The sequence below is a fragment of the Tripterygium wilfordii genome, chromosome 23, assembly GCF_013401445.1.
Source record: "Tripterygium wilfordii isolate XIE 37 chromosome 23, ASM1340144v1, whole genome shotgun sequence".
Taxonomy (NCBI): Eukaryota; Viridiplantae; Streptophyta; class Magnoliopsida; order Celastrales; family Celastraceae; genus Tripterygium; species Tripterygium wilfordii.
This window is the reverse complement of record NC_052254.1, coordinates 5,013,945-5,035,072: the sequence shown is the minus strand read 5'-3', so window position 1 is coordinate 5,035,072 and position 21,128 is coordinate 5,013,945. Positions and strand designations below refer to the sequence as shown.

Genomic DNA, 21,128 nt, shown 5'->3' with positions numbered 1-21,128 from the left:
TAGAGAGAGCATTTTCTACAGTAAAGATCGTCAAGATTGGGATTCGGGATCGGGGATCGAATGGGAGACCAATGGTTAAATTTTAATTTAGTTCTGTATATTGAGAAATATATTATTATACTATTCCAAATAAGATTATCATGAAAAATTTTCAAAATATAGAAACTCATCGATAACATTTGTAAATAAACTTTCAATTATTACTTACCGCTATTTTTTAACATTTTGATTTGTAGTGTTGTTTTTCATATTTTTGAAGGCATAATTAATACATAACCCTAAAAGAATATTTCAAGGAGCGCTGCCCCGGACTCCCCCACACAACTTTGCTGCTTTGAGATAAAATCATGCATCCGTCGTTGCTAATATATCACTTAATTGGATTATGGCATCTCCAAAGTACTTAATTAGGCTCAGAAAATGCACTACTTGTGTGAGAGGAGTTATACCTTAGCTTATATACCATTCAAATTGGGTTATATTAATCCGATGTGGGATTGCAAGTCTTGACAAGATATATTGAAGTTTCTTTATATATATGAAGGTGGCAAGGATATATAGAATGTACGCAAATCTTATCACCACCTACATTTAGAGAGATTATTACTGGGAATTGAGTATTTGTGTTTCATTTCAAATAAAATTAGCCATTATGAACTCCAAATTTTGGGGGTTTAAAAGATGGAGATCGTGGGAGGGTTAGAAGGTGAGATGAATATTATTCCTCCCTAACCTCTCATATGTTATTTGGCAATCAAGAGTTTGGGACTTGTCTTTCCCTTTTCTTCCCTCCCGAACCCCTAACTACTCTGAGCTCCTGTGACAATTAGACCTTTCAAATATTAAATCATGATCCATAAGCGATCTCCTCAAATTAATAGAAAGAAAGTTTAAGAAAAACATACAAATATTTGGATTGCCAAATAGTACTTGATCAATGAGGAACATGCTAAGAACCATGATTAGCTCAAATGACACTCATCTTTGTGTATCTTATAGACTCGAGTTCGTGTGTCTCCATCTCTTTCCCCTTTCATAAAAAAAATGAGGAAGCATGCTCTCCCTGCATTTAGTTATGTGATTGCCAAATTACATGTAATGTGATATATATCTTGTATTGATATTACAGACACAAATAAATTGTAGAAAATATATTGTTTCAACTCAATTTGTAGCAGTTCTGTTGATTAAGATTTTTCTAGTTTTATTATTTTTAGATGGGAACATAACCCAATTATACAAGATTGATAAGTTATGAAATGGTAGGATACTTTTCTCTTGGATTTGGTGGCTGTGCTGGTGGTGGTGCTGCTGTTAATGGAACAGGTAGAGCAAAGCATTCACCCAAGCAACCAAGATTTTGTGCACCACATGATCCAAGACAAGTAGCCAGGACCTGGATCTGGATATTGGGTTCTTGTGCTGAGAATGCCTTTGATGCACATTCAGTTGAGCATATGAGTATGTCTTGCCCACACCCACCAAGGCATTGATTCAACTGGGTCATCTGACCTTTTGCTGCTCCCATAAATATCATTAGGACTAATGCAATAACCTGCACTACTACTGAATACTTGTCTCTTAAGCCCATCTTTTACAATTTCAGATGGATCACTGTGGACATGACATTATGCAAATTTAGGATATATTTATACACAGAACTGAAGGAGTGTGTAAGTGATGTATGGGACACTGCTATCGTGAATTAAGGAGGCATTAATATTGCTGGGATTTGACCACACGGCATAAGCTTAAAACATGCAGATGTCTTTGGAAAAGTACAACTGTTGTTAGTTTGCTCAAAATTCATTAGGTAAAAACATACCAAAATAATTTTAGAACATTGGTTGCTTCCTTGCAATACTAAAATGACCCTCTTCTTGAGAGTTGGTGGCGGTCTTCCTTGTCAGATTGCCCCCATACCCGTAGGGTTGGGTCTCTGTCCTGCTGTGTGAGACTCGGATACGGCGACACGAAGATAAATCTACAATCAGGTTCTGTTATGAACAAATTTGTTCACTTTTATACAATTGTCATTTCATCATATTTTTTTGTCTGCTTGTTTTTTTTGATATATTTTAGTATTCACAGATCTTCGATTAGGCATTTAACACTGTTGTGGTAAAAAAGATTACGTACTGTGGTCAATATTGTAGTCCTAGATTTGTAGTAGAGCTGCCTCATTGTAGTGTGTGTGCGCGTGTGTATATATATCTGGTATTGCTTGAAGAATGTGTTCAAATTGACTCTAAACAGAAACTGAAAACGATGACAGAGAGGACTCAATTTATTTTAGATTGGACCATAACCCAATACATCGTGTTAAACCTATTATGATAGTTATTGTAGAAAATAAAGATGCAGAGACAGAAAGCTTTTCTTTAAAAATGCAGAGACAGAAAGCTTTTCTTTCTTATTATTCATGAACTCGTATTGCTTACATATATAGGCACTAGAATTATGCCATAGAATCAGCCGAAAATATTGACATAGAATCAGCTAATCTAATCAGCCGAAATTATTGACATATCAGCCGAAATTATTGACATAGCCGAAATTATTGACATAATCAGCTAATCTAATCACACAATAATCAGCCGAAAATATTGACATAGAATCAGTTAATCTAATCACACAATATCCTCCAATACTCCCCCTCAAGCTGGATCGAGTAGGTTGATCGAGCCAAGCTTGGAAAGTATTCGAGTAAACTGAGCCGAAGGTAGAGCCTTTGTGAATATGTCCGCAAGTTGATCTTGAGTCCGAGTGTATCTAGTAGCAATGGCTTGAGCTTGAACTTGTTCCCGAATGTAATGACAATCAACCTCGATATGTTTAGTTCGTTCATGAAAAACTGGATTAGAGGCTATGTGCATAGCCGCTTGATTATCACAACAAAGAGTCATAGGTTGAGAGGTAGAGATACCAAGGTCAATAAGCAACGCCTTTAACCACATAAGTTCAGAAGTAGCAGAAGCCATAGCTCGATATTCTGCTTCCGCACTTGAACGCGCAACAACAACTTGTTTTTTACTTTTCCATGAAACCAGGTTCCCCCCGATAAACACACAATATCCAGTTGTGGATTTCCGATCAAGAGTATTACCTGCCCAATCGGCATCGGTATATCCAAGAATTTGAGAGTGACCGTTATTCTGCACCAGAATGCCGCGACCAACAGATCCCTTTAGGTAGCGAAGAATCCTTTTGACCATGATCATATGATCAATGGTAGGAGAATGCATAAACTGACTTACGAGGCTGACTGCATGACTAATATCCGGCCTTGTGATGGTAAGGTAGATGAGTTTGCCAACTAACTGTTGATAAGGTCGAGTAGAATCAAGAGGCTCACCATGCATAAAGAGCTGAAGCTTACTGTTCAGCGGTGTCTTGGCTGATTTGCAATCAACCATATTTGCTTCACGAAGTAAATCTAACACATATTTCCGTTGATTCAAGAAAAGCCCTTTGTGCGATGTGGCCATTTCTATTCCCAGGAAATATTTAAGAGCACCGAGATCCTTAATAGCTAATCTTTGATGAAAGATCTTTTTAAGGTTGTGAATACCTGTATCATGAGTACCAGTAATAATGAGATCATCAACATAAATTAGAACAACCAACCTTTCATTGGATTTGGTGCGAACAAATAAAGAATGGTCTGCATTACTCCTTTTGAAACCAATTTCCTCAAGCACGGCACTCAACTTTGCATACCATGCACGAAGAGATTGCTTCAATCCGTAGATTGATTTATGCAACCTGCACACAAGACTAGAATTATTGCTTTGAGGATGTCCCGGTGGCAATTTCATATACACCTCTTCCTTGAGATCACCATGCAAAAATGCATTTTTAACGTCCATTTGAGACAAGGACCATCCATGATTCACAGCCACTGAAAGCAATGTACGAACTGTAGTCATCTTTGCAACGGGTGCGAAGGTCTCCTTATAATCTACTCCATAAGTTTGAGTGAAGCCTTGCGCAACTAAGCGAGCCTTATGCCTCTCAATTGATCCATCAGACTTGAATTTTATCTTGTATACCCATCGACTGCCAACTGCCTGTTTATCTGGTGGTAATGGAACAATACTCCAGGTGTGGTTTTCTTCTAGAGCCATAAGCTCTTCTTGCATTGCATGCTGCCACACTTCTTGTTTATTTGCCTCATGAAAACTTTGAGGTTCCATGTTGCTAGAAATACTGCTAAGATAGGCTGCATGTGAAGTGGACAGTTTTTGATATCCAAGAACATCAGTGATTGGGTGTCTTACCGAGTAAACCATGTAGTCTTGTAGTTTGGATGGTGGATGTCGTGTACGAATGGAGTGACGTTGTTTAGGAAGAGCCACACTATCACCCAAAATTGATGCTGGTGGTGTCACTACTTCACTTGCAGTATCTTGTTGAGCTATGTCACCATTACTTGATTCACTAGACAAAGATACTGAATCTGGAGTAGGAGCACCCTGATCATGTACTGACAATTCAGATGTTGTGATAGGCAAAGGAAATTGATCTAGCTCCCCCTGATTGAATATATGCTTAGTTTGAAGGAAGAAGGAAACATTCTCCTCAAACCTGACATCCCTAGTAACAAGGAGCCGTCTAGTAGTAGGATTGTAGCATTTATACCCCTTCTTGGTTGGTGAATAGCCTAGAAAGACACACTTGACAGCTCGGGGTTCTAACTTGTCACGCTGGGAAGCTTGAATGTGTACATAGCAAGAACATCCGAACACTTTAAGATGCTCTAAAGCTGGTTTTTGACCTGTCAACAACTCATAAGGAGAGTTAAAGTGCAAAATGCGACTTGGTAGTCGATTAATGAGATAAGCTGCCGTGGACACCCCTTGAGACCAAAAAACTTTGGGAACACTCATTTGAAACATTAATGCTCGAGTTTTCTCCAATAAGTCACGGTTTTTTCTCTCGGCTATTCCATTTTGTTGTGGAGTACCAACACAACTAGTTTGATGAATAATGCCATGCATGCTCAAGTATTGTGACATAATGTGTGTCATAAATTCAGTGCCATTATCTGATCGTAGGACTTTGATTTTGGTTGAGAATTGAGTGAGAACAAGCTGATGAAAATCTTGAAATACATTGGCAACATCACTTTTTGATTTTAAAAGATACAGCCAAGTAAATCGAGAGTAGTCGTCAACAAAAGTAACAAAATATTTGTAGCCATCAAAAGATTCAAGAGTTGGACCCCAAACATCGGAATGCACTAAATCAAATATTTTATTGGAATGAGAATCAGAAGAGGGAAATGATAGTCTAGTAGATTTTGACAGGTGACATACATCACAACTTATTGAAGATTTATGCAGATTTGGAAAAATCTTGGATAGAATGGGCTCTGAAGGATGAGCTAAGCGTTGATGCCACAACGATTGATTTGAAGATGAAGTAGCGTTTACATGAAAACCCCGAGAGGTGGGAACATCATTGGAAAGGTAATAAAGCCCTTGATAGAAAAACCCTTCACCAATCGTCTTCTTGGTGATAAGATCCTGAAAAACAACTTTGTGAGGAGAAAAAATAGCACAACAATTTAAGGCAGTTACAAGCTTTCCAACTGAAAGAAGTTGAAAGGGAAAAGAAGGGACGTAAAGAGCTGATGATGCCACATTTTTAGAGAGCAATTTTACCTTTCCTCGTCCAACCACAGTTGCATCGTTACCATTGGCTACAGATATTAGAGATGGAGGAAATAATGTTTCAAAGTCAAATAGATTGTTTGGACTATTAGTCACATGATCAGTAGCACCTGAATCTATAACCCAACAATTATGTACTTTACTAACAGTTAGAGCATTGGAAAAGGCATTCAAAATACCTGATATGTCTTTGGTAGAGACAGACTTATTCTCAGCCAAAAAACCTGCAAACTTTCCGAGCAAGGCATATGATTGTGAATTTTCAGGTTCATTCTTCTCTTGAGCACCTTGTTTAGCCTGAAGGTACGATGCAAATTCATTTATAAGAGTAACAGGGCTAGATGTAAACCTTGACAATTCATCTGAAGTAGACGTAGTCACATGATTGGCCTTGTATCCTGATGATTGTGAATGTCTTGGAGTACCCTTATTATCTTTTGAAAATCTTGGTTTCAATTCGGGATGTAGAACCCAACATCTATCTTTTGTGTGGCCTGAGTTGTTGCAATGAGTACACTTCAAGTCTGGTCGTCTTCCTTTGTACCCCTTCTCTTCAGTTTGCCTAACATGAGCGACATATGCCCGAGTTTCAGACAAATCAGATTTGATGTTAACATTCATAACTTTTCTACGAACTTCTTCCCGCTGAATGGTAGAACACACACTTGCGAGAGACGGTAACTCATGATTCATTAGAATACGACTGCGAAGATCTTCATATTCTGGTGCTAGACTGGCCAATAATTGAAAAATCTTATCCTCCTCAGCCCTTTTTAGCAAGGTTGCTGAATCTGTAGTATGTGGTCTGTACACTGCCAGTTCATTCCACATGCTTTTTAGATTACCAAGAAATTGAAAAAAAGATTTACCTTCTTGGTGAAGACAAGCTATGTCTCTTTGAAGTTGGAACACACGGGCAGCATTATTTTGGTTGCCATACATCTCTTTGATGGCTTCCCACATGTCTGCAGCAGAGTCGGCATAGCTGAAGATTTCAGCTAAATGTATTTCCATCGAATTCAATAGCCAAGATCGCACCATCTGATCTGTGGCAAGCCAAGTTTCATACTCGGGTGATTTATCATTCGGAACAACAATATCCTTATTGATAAATCCAAGCTTGGATCTCCCTCCAAGGGCCAAAGAAACAGTTCTTGACCAAGGGAGGTAATTAAATTCATTTAAAAGACTCGAACTTAGACGAAGATTTGAATTGGTCTCAAAAGGATTAGAAACAACAACAGCAGATGATTCTGCTTTTGAAATAACAGGAGTGATTTCTGCCATTTTTAGGCAAAACAAATAGAAGCAGATTTATGAGGACGAACTTCCTCTGATACCATGTAGAAAATAAAGATGCAGAGACAGAAAGCTTTTCTTTCTTATTATTCATGAACTCGTATTGCTTACATATATAGGCACTAGAATTATGCCATAGAATCAGCCGAAAATATTGACATAGAATCAGCTAATCTAATCAGCCGAAATTATTGACATATTAGCCGAAATTATTGACATAGAATCAGCTAATCTAATTAGCCGAAATTATTGACATAGCCGAAATTATTGACATAATCAGCTAATCTAATCACACAATAATCAGCCGAAAATATTGACATAGAATCAGCTAATCTAATCACACAATATCCTCCAATAGTTATGATATCATAGTTATGCAGATAGTCCTTTGACATGGTAGGAATTCTTCTTTGGCGACGGTGGCGGTGTTGGATTTACCCAAAAAGAAGATGATGGCGGCGTTGGTGGAATATCTGACGGTGGTGGCATGGCAAAAGGAGTATGTGACGGTGATGGTGGCGGTGTTGGTGGAACTGCTGTTGGGGTACCTGTACTCGACGGTGACGGGGGCGGTTCTCCTGGTGCTCCAAGAAATGGAGTAGGCATAACAAAGCATTGACCCATACATTCAACGTTTCTTGCACCACATGTTCCCAGACATGTTGCCATCTCCTGCATAGAGGGTTGAGCATGTGATGATGAGTTTGCCTTTGATACACAGTTTGTTGACACAGTTTGTTGACACAGTTTGTTGAACACGCGAGTATGCCTTGCCCGCAGCGATTCAGGCATCGATTCAACCGGATCTGACCTTGTGCTGCTCCCCCACACATTATCAGCACCAGCAATAATGCAGTAACTTGAATCAAACCCATTTTTCAAATTTACTTACTTGGGGAACTATGGGGTTATTTATATACATGAATGAAGTATGAAGGTGTGTGTGCTAGTGAAGTAAGGAAGGAAAGCATACAAATGTTGTTTGTATGGAAAAGTTCTTAAATTATGCACAAATACTTGGAAGCATAACTGTTATGAGTTAACGAATAACGATAACCATTTTGAAGGAATCATATATGATAGAGCTATTCCATTGTAATGTTGCAAAATAGTGCATTACATTCATCACGTTAGTGTAACAATTCTGACCGGGCTTCAAAGGCATGGCCCAGGCCCAAAAGGTCCAGCCCCCTCTTGCTACAATGACGTGGTGCAAACTTTCCATTTTCCAACAGATCAGCTCAGATACAGGGACCCACAGACCCCAAAAAAAAAACCCCAATTTCTTACCAAAATAAACTAATTAAAGATAACTACTTTTTCTCCGAACTGAGAGAGAGACTTTGAGGCCATAGACACTCGTGTCATCCATAATGATGGAATACAGTATAGAAAGTGAGAAAGATGGACAACAATCTAAGCAAGACTAGAACCATAAATAAATGAAGTGCGCATAATTATTATCACCAGTATCGTGTCATCCACAATAAATGAATGATTATTTTCCCCACACATTTGATAACCAAAGATTGAAATATGAACCATAAACAAGACAAGAACCATAGACAACAAGCCAACAGCTGACTCTTCGGTCACGGCAAGTGCATTCAGCCATGCTAACCGATCCTTCTCTACTATTACTGAGATTGCAACTGGAACTTCTTCCACAGTTCTACCCACACCTTAAGAGTGTGTTTGGATTGAGATATTTGAAAAGAAGGGAATGAGAGAGAAGAAAAGAGAAGGGGAGGGAAGAGAAGAGAATGAATAATAATTTTCCCTCTCTCATGTTTGAAAAGATACAAAATGAAAAGAAAGAAAATAAGTTTAACTTACTAATTTATTTTTATTTTTTTATGTTAGAGTATTATGTACAAGGATAAATTAAGTTTTTTACATATAAATAACTTAACAAGTCATTCATTCCTTTCAAATGACTCCATTTTGGGTGGAATATTTTTGACAAAAATTTAATGAAATATTCTCTTCAATTCCGTCTAAATCTCCCCTCTTAATTTTTTTTAAACTATCCAAAAAAGATAATTAGAAGAAAACTCTATTTCTCTTCTCTCTAAATCCTTCAATACAAACACACTCTAAAAAGTAGGGTGATAAAAACATCCCCTTGATTATCTCTGATTATAACTCCAACTCCCGTTTGGTTATTATGAGAATCAATTGCAGCATCCTAGTTTGCCTTTACAAAATTATCACAAGGACCTCTCCAAGTATCACCAGAACATCCGAAGTAGAGATGGACAAATTTTGAGTAGATGGGGCTTCATGGATGGCAAAAATATTCAGTGGCCAACAGCATTCCTTGCATAGCAATCTGGGTAGGATGCATGAATGTACCCTTCATGAAGAAATTTGTTGCGTTGTATCCAAATAAGCCGCATAGTAATAGCCACTGTACTGATCTCCAAAGGAGTAGAAGTATTTGAAAGTCTCAACCATAGCTGGTCAAAATTATCCTGGACTTCACCACCAAATTTCCAGATTCTTTTCAAACTCAGCACTATATACATCCTTTGTAGCTATGCATTCCCAAAGAACATGCAGTATGGTCTCTTCCTTTTTATGGTATACTGGGCATAAAGGATCGGTATAAATTCATCTTTTAGTTAAGAAATCGTAAGTGTCATAACTGTCCCGATGAAGATACATTTCTGTGTTTAATCTCAACTGCTCTATGATAACCACTTCTAACGGAGTACAAACCATTCAAGGTCCCATTCCAATAAAGAACATCATTAACATACCGAGAGCCTGATGGGGTTTTTACAATTGATTGCATCTCAATATCTGAAAATAATTGTTCAAATCAAACTTGTGTTCCACCAACCAGACTCCCAGTCTATTAATTCCTCAACTCGAACATCCTTGGATAATCCCATTTCAACTGCATTTATGCCATGGAGAAGTGGCTCATCAGTCCATCTATGTTGCCATATCTTCACTTGATTCCCTTTGTCAATTCTCCAACGTAGGCCATCTTCAAGTAAACAATTTTCCCGACCTTCTTTATTGGAATAAATTTTGTTGATTTTATCCTTATTAGTAATTGTCCAAAATAAAACAATAGAGAGAAGTTTTGTTTCAAGAGAAGAAAATGGTGATCTAACCATATATTTTAACATGTGATAAGTTTTACTAGCTTAATTATACACTTCTAGAAACTCACTTTATGTTAGTAGTCTATTTAGGACTTAAAGCAAACAGCCAATTATGACCACATGCTAACCAACCAAACATGCCCCCACACACTGTCGGTGGCTTTATTTCTTTTTTTTTAACTTTCTTTTTGGTATTTAAATGTGCAGTTAATCCAATCATCATTGGATTCTCCTGTTTACAGCATACACTCATACAAACTTACCAAATGGTGCGTTCATCGTTGTCTAATTTTAAAAAGTTGTATGATTAAATAAAACAAGATAAAGCACAAAAAGAAGAACCCCAACACCTTAATCCTCCTAAAGCAATTACATGATTAATATCTTGTGCCACTTTGAAATGATGTACATCTCTTATATATGCATTTTTCTTTCCCCTATTCGTATAAAAAGAACTATTCTTTGAGATGTGTTCGAAGTAGGACTAGGTAGGCATTATCCATCATTATAAGTTAATTCGATGATGTAATGAGTGTATATGAGACTTTACATTACTCAAAACTACTTTTGTCCCTGAATTTTTCTTGTGTCACTTTGAAGCGACGTGCATCGCGTGTATTTCTCCTTTCCCTACTCCAACGTCATGCATATAAAAACAATAATGATTTGAGACATGCCTGGAGTAGGACTAGGTGAACATTACCCATCAATAATCCCACATCACACGGTGATGTAGTGAGTGTGTGGTTTTTATGGGACTCGATATTACTTCAAACCAAATGTGTTTTCAAATAATGACGTGTCATATGTTCTTGAGCCTCTCGTACGTCACTTTGAAGCGATGTACGTATATTTTCTGTGTTTTTCTTTCCCCTCTTCAGTCTAAAAAATTACAGAGGTCACATGCCTAAGCCCATCTATACCAAACCCCTCGTGCAACTGTTGTACAATTTATAGCTATACAGAAAACCAATCTAACCGTCCATCACGGTAGCTCCCAGCTGTCACTTTCCATAAATTGACCAAAGCGTCCCAATTCAAACAAAAAAGAAAAGAAAAATTACTTAACCAGAAATAAAATCAGGAAAAAACAATAGGAACTTGGAAATTGAGAGCCTTCCTTACTTGCACAAAAGAAATAAAAAGAAAACAACAAAACTACAGAGGACTCAGCCGTTTTGCCTTTTTGACTGCTCCCCAAGAAAAGAAGAATATCCTGTGTCCCTTTTTTCCATAACGGAATTTTCTTTTTTAACCCAATTTCTTCTTTTACAGAATTTTTTCTTAACAAAAAAAGAAGAAAAAGAAAATTAATTTACAGCCTTGCCGGGATTGTAGCCGTAGTAAGATAGGTACCACTTAACAAACTTTCTCAACCCGGTATTCAAATCGGTTGTGGGTTTGTACCCGAATTCTCTTCGGGCCAAGCTGATATTCGCATGCGTGAACGGCACATCACCATTTCCGGGCATGTCTACGAACCGCTTCTTCGCTTTCGTCTTCAAGTGCCTCTCCAAGATACTCACCAATGTCGGTACAGTCACCGGAGAAGTATTACCCAAGTTAAAGATCCGGTAAGCTGCAGGACCCGTTTTCTTGCCACCCGACCCGGTGCTCTTCCCTGCTGTATCCAATGATCCCAAACAACCCTTCACTATGTCGTCAATGTATGTAAAATCCCGCGCCAAGTCGACCCGGCCCTTGCCCCGATATACCGTGATTGGCTTCCCTTGCAAGATATTCCGGGTGAAAGAAAAGTAGGCCATGTCGGGTCTACCCCATGGACCGTAAACAGTGAAAAATCTCAACCCGGTAATTGACAACCCGTAAATGTGGTTGTATGAGTGTGTGATTTCTTCACCTGCCTTTTTTGTAGCCGCGTAGAGACTCGCCGGCTGGTCCGTCCGATCAGCTTCGGAGAATGGGACCTTCTCGTTTAAGCCGTAAACCGAGCTTGAAGAAGCCCAGACGATAGCAGGCTGAGGATTAGCCGATTTGCAAGCCTCAAGAAGCGTGACAAGCGCGGCTATGTTGCTGTGGACATACGAGTGAGGGTTCTCCATTGCGTACCTGACTCCGGCTTGAGCCGCCAAGTGCATCACGTGAGTGAAAGCCACGACGTCGAATAGCTTGGCGAGAAGCCGCGCGTCGTTGACATCCCCTTCGACGACGAAGATTCCGTGGTTGTCAAGTTGCGATTTGCGGGCATTCTTGAGCGACGGATCATAGTAGTTGTTGAAATTGTCGATCCCAACCACGCCATCGCCGCGTTTCTTCAGTTGCAGTGAAACGTGGGACCCAACAAAACCGGCAGCACCGGTGACTAATACGGCCATGCCACCAGACCGGTGGATCTGGGCGGAGTTTCTCACCTGCTTCTCCCACTGAATTCCTCCCCAAGAAGCGGCAAAATACCGGCTACCAGAATCGACAAAGCTCTGAAAACTGAGATACGAAGCGGTGAGAGCAATCAAGAAGAGAGCCCACAAGAACATAGTGCTTGTAGAAGCGAAACACCGATAGAATTGGCGATTCATGGCGTGAGTCCTCTCGATCTTGAACTTACCAGGCGTAGATGGAAACAATTCGTCTTCCAACGACGGCATATTCTTGATTTCTTTCTCTCTTCACTTTTCTCGGAACAGATTTCTAATTGATTCTCCTAAAATTCAAGTGGGTATTCTTGATTTCAAGGCAAGGTTAACTCTTTTCGAGATTTAATTGGAGGAGAGATCAAAATGGTGGTGTGTGGTCCGTACAGATGCAGAGAAAATAATGGGTGATTAATTTTCCCGCACCTGCTGATCGATGGAAGGTAATGGAGGGGTATATATAGTGAATCCACCCCAGAGAGAAGGACAAAGCATACGCGTGAACGCGTTTAAGGACGGCCAGGTTGGAAGTTCGCGATCATTTGGTTTTTGGACTTTTGACAAACAACCACCACCGAGCGAGTTAGTAGTTGAGAAAATTTAAAATAATAATAAAATTAAAAAAAAAAAACAAGAGTACTGTTATGTGACTTATCACTAAAGTTCAATTTTTCTCATTTATTTTTCGGTAGACTTTCTATAACTAAAATAAATACGCGTTCACACTGTGATATAGGGATGGCAAGAAGTTGGTTTTGAGTCGATCTCGGGTTAGATAATAGCACTTGCTTACGAAATATTTATATGTCCGGATCTTAATTTCAAATGTACTTTTTTTATAAACAATTTCGGACGTACTTAATTGACCAAGCCTAGATTGATTTAAATCCGGATAAGTAAATCGGATAATAATTTAATCCGGGATAATGTCCAGATAAATAAATTGGACAAGATTTTTATGTTTGGATTGGATAAAAAATTTATATTTTGACCCGAATTTTAGACATATAAGTGATTTAATATGGGTCAAACAAATTCAATCATCCGGAACAGACAAAGTCCTGTCATCCTTTCTTGAGACACCAATATGTGTGCTAACTAAGAGTGTAATTCCATTTTATAAATTTGGGGGAGTGGACTTATTCATTATTATTTAATTCAGAAACGAGAGACCATGGATACCATACCAGCCCCAAATGGAGAAATTTGGGTACATTCCCTATTACCAAAATTAATAAGAATAATTTAGGGCAGAATATAAAAAAAATAATAATTAATAGTGATAACTGATAAGTTAACGCTACTGTCCACCGGAAGAATCCGTCGTGACTGCAAGAGAATATGCGTTGGAGAGTTCACAAGAGACAAAAATGGGGAAACCGGGGTAGCCAGCGAAGCCGATGGAATTGGACGGTGGTTCTTCACTTTGACTCGGATTTTCCAGATTTTTTTAATGCCAGATAAGCAATCTCTTGTTTGGTGGGGTCTACAATCTAATCAAGCGTAGTCTAGCGATGAGAGCAACTCCAGTGGTAAACCAAATATCAAGCACTTCAAAATCATTCTCTCTCTTCTTCTCTATCCTGAGTGGCATAATTTAATTGGGTGAATGAGTCCCACAATATACATTATTCATCAACATTTTATACTTTCCAACACTTCAAACTCATTTCTCTATTTTCTCTTTCTTTCTTTCCATCATCTCTCTCTTACTTTTCATCACTTCTATCTTCATTTTCATCACCTTTCTCTTCCTTTTCATCATCTCTCTCTTCACTATTCATCAACTATATCCATACTTCATATTTCAAGTGTCATTTTCCACAACAACCTATAAAACAAGTGTCATTATCAAGAAAGTGTGTTTTCAAGTGTTCATTTTCATCCATTGTAAAACTCTAGCACTCTAAATTTTCCATAAAGTTCACTTTTGGACACTTGAAAACTATGTTTCAAGTGTCCATTGGACATGCTCTGAGCTATTTTTACGGTTAAATTGGCTGGCAGACTGTTACATGGGGGTTTCTCTGATTCTGTGTCGCTGAACTTTCGTGGATACTTCTCTTACATTTATTACTATAAAATACAATACACGCTTTCAAATTATTTTTTTAATATCTAATATGGACCTAAAATTTTCGTCAGATCCGTGAGTACAGAATTTTCACACCTAACTATATAGTAAATTGTGTCAAAATCCAGTGCATTACCACAACAATGTTGCTTCTCGTAAGTATCGAACTTAATACCTTCCAAATTCATACAATTTGACCTCAAAAATATTTACCAATTAAATTATTACCCTATCGAACTTAATACCTTCCGAATTCATACAATTTAACCTCAAAAATATTTACCAATTAAATTATTACCCGAATAGTTAATTTTTACGTTTTTTAATTTTAATCCATCATTACTTCGATATCGTACTATAATGTTTTCTATAATGTGGTGGAGACAAAATAATACAATAATATGTTTTGATTACTTTGAGACTTGTATTGAACTGAAAGCAATATGTGTATTATGCACACTTCCATAAGTACTTTGGTTATCTAATGATTTATGTGTTAAAATGAAAACCTGGATGTTACTTTGTGAAGGAACAATAGAGTGTGTGTTTCAAGTCACTTAGCTGTACTAATTAATCGCTAATCTCAAACTCACTAGAGTGATATGCTTTGTGGATATATATATATATATATATATATATATATATATATATATATATATAATTTAACCAGGCTATCCCAACTCTAATGCATAACTTTTTTTTTAATACAGTAGAAGGGGATGGAGAGGTTCGAACTCGAGACAATTAGTGTCATATGAACTACTCGTGGTTCTCACTCTGATGCATGACTTGTTCGGCTTTGGAAGTAATATATGTATAGTTGAAAATTGGCATAGTTAATTCAAATTTCTAAACAACAAAGCTACAAGAAAATTCTTCGTTCACTAAAAATTATGCCCAAGAATAAGTAGTGATGGTCATATACTAAAATTAATATAGGCTGCTAATTCCATATGAAGTTGCGTTAAACAATAAAGTAGTGCTAAGTAGCCCAAAAGATCCCAAATCTAGGTGGCAAGATGATTGGGCTACTGAGACAAATTTTAAATTTAAAAAATTTCAAACAAATACTTACACTCTTTCATATCTCCCTCACTCTCACATTCTCTCTCTTTCTCTTTCTTTTTCTCTCTTTTCTCTCACTGTCGAAACCCAAAGACCATTGTTCAGCCAGCAATCTGAGACGCCGACCCACCGAACTGAAGCGTCGGAGCGTTATGACTCATCCCCAGCCATCCTTTAGGAGCCCGATCTGGCCAACATAGGCCACACCTCTTTGCGAACCACCACCATCGTTGGACTCGTCTTGTTAAACTCTACAGGTTTCAGCCTTCGATGGCTGGACTAGTTATTCCATTGATTTCGTATGTCATTCCATTATTATTTTTCAAGACATCTAGTTATTTAGTTGATATAAAACAATGTATTTACTCATCATTCCACTGATTTGGATGTCATATCGTTGATTTTATTGCAAGATATATAGTTATTGAACAAAAACTTTTACTTTTGTAGAATCATGAGTGAGTCTTGTTGGGTCTGCTTGGGCAAAGTAAACAGACATCCTCTTGAGTGGTGTTGTTGGGATAGTTAAATTCATTGTTTTGAATCAGTGGAACAACTAAATCCATTTGTTTGAACCAGTGGAACAACACTTACACACATGGATTTTGTTTTTAAAAAATAATGGATTCTGGATTAAAAACAATGGATTATGGACTGTGCTTTTAAAAAATAATGTATTTTGAATTGTGCTTTTAAAAACCAATGGATCCCGGACTTTGCTTTTAAAAAATAAAGAATTCATCTCAAACCTATATTTATTCAATGAGTTAAAAGAATGGAATAACTTAATTTCATTAAATTTCGTCCCAGATCAATGGTTATTCCATTGAATTAATGAGTGGAATAACTAATTCCATTCTTCGTCCCAGAACAATGCTTATTCTGAATTAAAACACTGAAATAACTAAATCCTTTTTTTTCCTTAAAATCCATTGAGATTTATTTGAATCATATTGTTGATTTGTTCAACCGCCTCATTATTGCTGTTATTCAACCCATTAACGACATCATTCATCCCCCAATATAATGCCTTTATTATTAGCTATCATATCATAACTGAGATTCATAAAAAAAATCATATATCAACACTCAAAAATCAATGGTATGAAATTAAAAAATAACTAAATCATTTTTTTAAATCAAATGAAAAAACAGTGTAATGACATCAAAATTAATGGAATAATCATCTGTTTGATATTAAAAACAGTGGAATAATAATTTGTTTGATATTAAAAACAGTGGGATAATCATAAAAAAAATGGAAAAACAATCTGTATGAGATTAAAAACAGCTGAATGACATAAAAATTAATAGATTTCAGAATAAAATCCACTTCACATTCATAACATGAAGGCAAACAAAAAATATAAATGGTCAATGGCTCCAAAAATGGGTTACATCTGGGCCACAAATGAGTTTTCACTTTTCGGTGACTATTCTAGCTGTTCAATGGCTGAAACATGTAGAGCTCGACAAGACAAATTCAACGGTGGTGGTGGTTAGCAGAGGGGTTGCCTATGGTGGCCAGATCGGGCTCCAAAAGTTTCATTGGCCACGACTTTAAGGCAAGATTCCGGCGAAATAGGATGCTATTGGCAGCAAACGACAGCTAGGAATGAGTCATGGTGCTCCTACGCTTCAGATTGGTGGGTCAGCCGCCATCGGTTGCCGAACAGTGGACCTTTGGTTCTGACAGTGAGGGAGAAAGAGAGAGGATGAGAGAGAACATGAGCGTGAGGATGATGGGAGAGAAAATAGGTATTTGTGAGAGGCTTTCAAAATTTAAATTTTAAAAATTTTCCACCTTGGATTATAACATGGCAATGCCACTAAGAGCTATATAGATTTGGGTAGTTTGGGCCACCAAAAATTTGGGCTCTTTGTCATTTTCCTAAACCATATGCATAGAGCTGATAAAAAGTGAGCTCAGCTCGGCCCTTCATGGGACGTCAACCTTTGTTTTGAAGACCAAGCCCAACACAAGCCAAACTAGGATAAACTTCATATCCAAGCCCATCCAATAAACCTGAACCTCAAATTTTTAACTTATTTCTTTCTACTATTTGTCTCACATAATTAATTGAACCAGTCAATCACACCACATGTTGCTTGTCGGCCGGTCATACCGTAAATAAGAAGGCAGAAAATAATCTACCATAAAATCGCATAAAATTTTCCATAACAAAATGACTTAGCAAGTGTGAATTGTTCCCAACATGTCATGTTCAACAATGTAATAAAATATATTGTAAAAGAAGGATGAAAAAATGTAAGAAAAGTCTGTGTTTGATAAAAAAAACAATGTAATAAAAATCTTAAACAATACAATAAATATATGTGTTGCTAAGAAACAATGTAATAAAATAATAAGTTTTCTCATGTTATACAAATAATTATAATATTTTTTAAAAATAATATAATTATAAGGATTTATACTTATTTGAAAAGCGGATTTAGTCTAAATTTCACTTTATAAGGCCTAATTTCAATTTCTTAATAAATTTCGTTATTTTTTTAAAACAATGTATTTCCATTATTTTTGTGTATTACAAATTTATATTATATTTTTTTTACTTTTTGTTGTAAATCCACAGTCCCCATATATTTCAACTATATTGTCCACTTTAGGTTGTTCGATTTTCGTGGATACATTATGCTCGTACGACTTTGTTTCTCCCAAGCCCAGCTATTAAGAGCCGAAGCCCATGGGTCAAAGTCCAATTCACTTGAGTTTGAGAAAATGTCTAGTTGACAAGTTAGGGGTGGGCTTGCTCTTATTAAGGGAAATATATCCACACATCTTTTGATGTGGGATTCTAATAGTTTTCAGATTGTTATCACATTATTTTTCAGTGTTCCAAATTGTTATTACACTATTTTAAAAAATAATGTAATTAAGAACGTCCATGTAAAACATATCAACAATAGATTTTGTTAGAAAGAATTTTAAATGTTGAATCCGAATATGTAAATTTTTTTAAAATCTAACATGTATTTTGATAACAAATTGTTTTGAAATTTTGTTTAAGAAAAGAAAAGTAAAAAATTTTCAGAAGTTGTCTAGGTAAGTGTAACTGTGTAAGTATTACCTTTTATTTTTTCTCTCAAAAAAAAGTATTACCTTTTTAAAAATTTTTAAAATTGGCTAGGAAAGTGTAACTCTTTTAAGTTTTTAATTTTTTTTGCAAAATTGTCTAGGGAAGTGTAAGTATTTATCTTTGCAATTTTTTTTTTAAATTGTCAGTACAACAAACTTATGTGACATGTCACCTCAATCATTTAAGTTTATGAATGTTTAGCACTACCAATGGCATAAATTCGGGCAAGCTTTTGTCCTACATGGCAATAAATCAACACAAACGTGACAATTGCTTATGTAGATATTGAAAATTCAATGTGGCCCATTTTGTCTCTCCTTATTCTTATCTATTATCTCTTATCTTCTCCCCCTTCGACAAGACCTGTAGTTGCAACAACGACAATCACAGTCGGCCTGTCTTGATTGGATCTACTAAGAACTCTGTGGGTCATGCTCTCATTTGTAATCTCAACATCTACAATAAATTCTTCGCAATCGTATTAGTTGAGACCAAATCTAGTTAGATAATGTCAAAAGTATCAAACATAATCTGGGCTAATAAAATTGAGGGTAATGCATTAAACCTGGTGCCTTTTGAGTTATGAATGAAGCTTAGATAAAATGAGTCATAACTCAAAAAAATTATTGATGAAAGATATTTTATGAACCAAAAAGTCTTGTTGTGCATTATAAATCTCATCAATCACATCACATCACATCTTCACAACTTTTATTGTTCAAAACAGTTTTGTTAATTAGTCATACACTTGCCCGGTTATTCATAAGCCCTCTAGATATTCTTGCCAAAAATCTCATGAGAGCGGCCCTACATTCACATAGATAATTTCATAAGTGTATATAGCAATTTTATACACCACCCATAAGAGATATGAAATTTATTAAGAGTTTTGCTTAACCTCTCTTTATTTGCAGTTTTGAACTACATGCATCATAGGAAAGAATATATTAAAAATTAAATAATTGTGCTTCACTATATCAACTAATGACTTGTTATTACTCATATGAACGTACTTCATAGGATCTCTATTCACAAAGGTTGGGTTACCATCAAGGTAGTTAAATCGTAAAATCGAATCGGAATCGGAGAAGGGGTGTAAAATCGGAATCGTAAACTCGAATCGTAAAATCGTAAGATTTTACATACCTTGTAACATTAAGAATAATTCTCAATAATGTTCCAAAAATAACATAAAATTTATTGGATATATTTCTGAACCATATTTTTGTTTTATTTTGGTCCGACAGGGTCCCTTTACACTCCTTTTACACCCAAATATGTATCTAAAACTATATTAAAATTAAAAAAAGGAAAAAAGAAATACAAACAATTGCAACAGATTTTAACGATTTTACTCGCGATTTTACCGATTTTAACGATTTTACTCGCGATTTTATGTGATTTTGTGCGATTTTACAACCCTTACGATTCCATTGCTATTTAACTAGGTTTCTATAGGTATGATCGTAAAATCGTACGATTTTACGATCAAAATCGCGATTTTAACTACCTTGGTTACCATCACTGTTGATTAATTTTTATTGGTTTTATTCTCATTCCTCTCGATGTTTCAAAAATGAGTTTCCTTTCTAAAGGTTTTGCTAGGGGATCTGCCAAGTTCATCTCTGACTTCATATAATTGCTTCAACCCAAAGGTTATCAGGATTCATGAGCATTAGGTCTAACTAGCATGGAATTCATCATTTCTTTTAGTGTCATTTTCTTTCTTTCTGGTACTTCATTTGATTCAGATAAATAAAAAGGTGTAATTTCATGAATTATTTCCCGTTGTTCACAATAATCATTAAAATGATACATATTCACCTCCTCTAACTGATCTAACCCTTTTGATCTGTTTTTGTTTTAATTGATTTTCTACTTATGCTATATACGATAAAAACATATTAGATGACTCATCTTGATTCCTTAGCAAATATACCTTTGTATATCTAGTAAAATCATCAATAAATGTTACATAATGTTTTTTATCACCTTTAATCGTGGCTTGTTTTAAATCTCGTAGATCAGTATGTATTAAACCCAATACTTCTGATTGTATTTCTAGAGAATATATATTTTCTTATTAATTTTGATCTCAACATAGTACTGACATTTGAATTAAAAGCTTTTGAGCGTCCCTGATTATTGTACCCCTTGCCCACAAACATTATTTTTTGTTATAACAATCTTGTCGAATTCAAATGACACCTAACTCTAGTCTTTCCCAATAGAGTCACAGAAATAAGATTTGCTCTTGTATTAGGAACATCAAGCACATCATTCAAGGCTAACATTTTTACTTGAAGTAAGTTTGAGCCTCTTTCAAGAACTACAGTCTCTTAGATAGATAATTTTTTCTTCTCTTACAATAGTGCTGTAGGATGTAAAAGCATTTTTGTGTGCATAAATGTGTTTGATAGCAAAACGTC

General features: G+C 36.3%; 2 protein-coding genes across 2 annotated transcripts in view; both read right to left on the bottom strand.

Annotated features, from left to right (window-relative positions):
- The window catches only part of LOC119992714, a 107,344-nt gene that overhangs the window by 47,307 nt on the left and 38,909 nt on the right, over positions 1–21,128 (bottom strand). The gene's annotated exons all lie outside the window — the stretch shown is intronic.
- On the bottom strand, positions 11,171–12,911 carry LOC119993263 (UDP-glucuronate 4-epimerase 1). The gene has a single exon (XM_038840312.1). It carries the CDS (start codon positions 12,694–12,696, stop codon positions 11,401–11,403), a length of 1,296 nt encoding a protein of 431 aa, XP_038696240.1. The 5' UTR covers positions 12,697–12,911; the 3' UTR covers positions 11,171–11,400.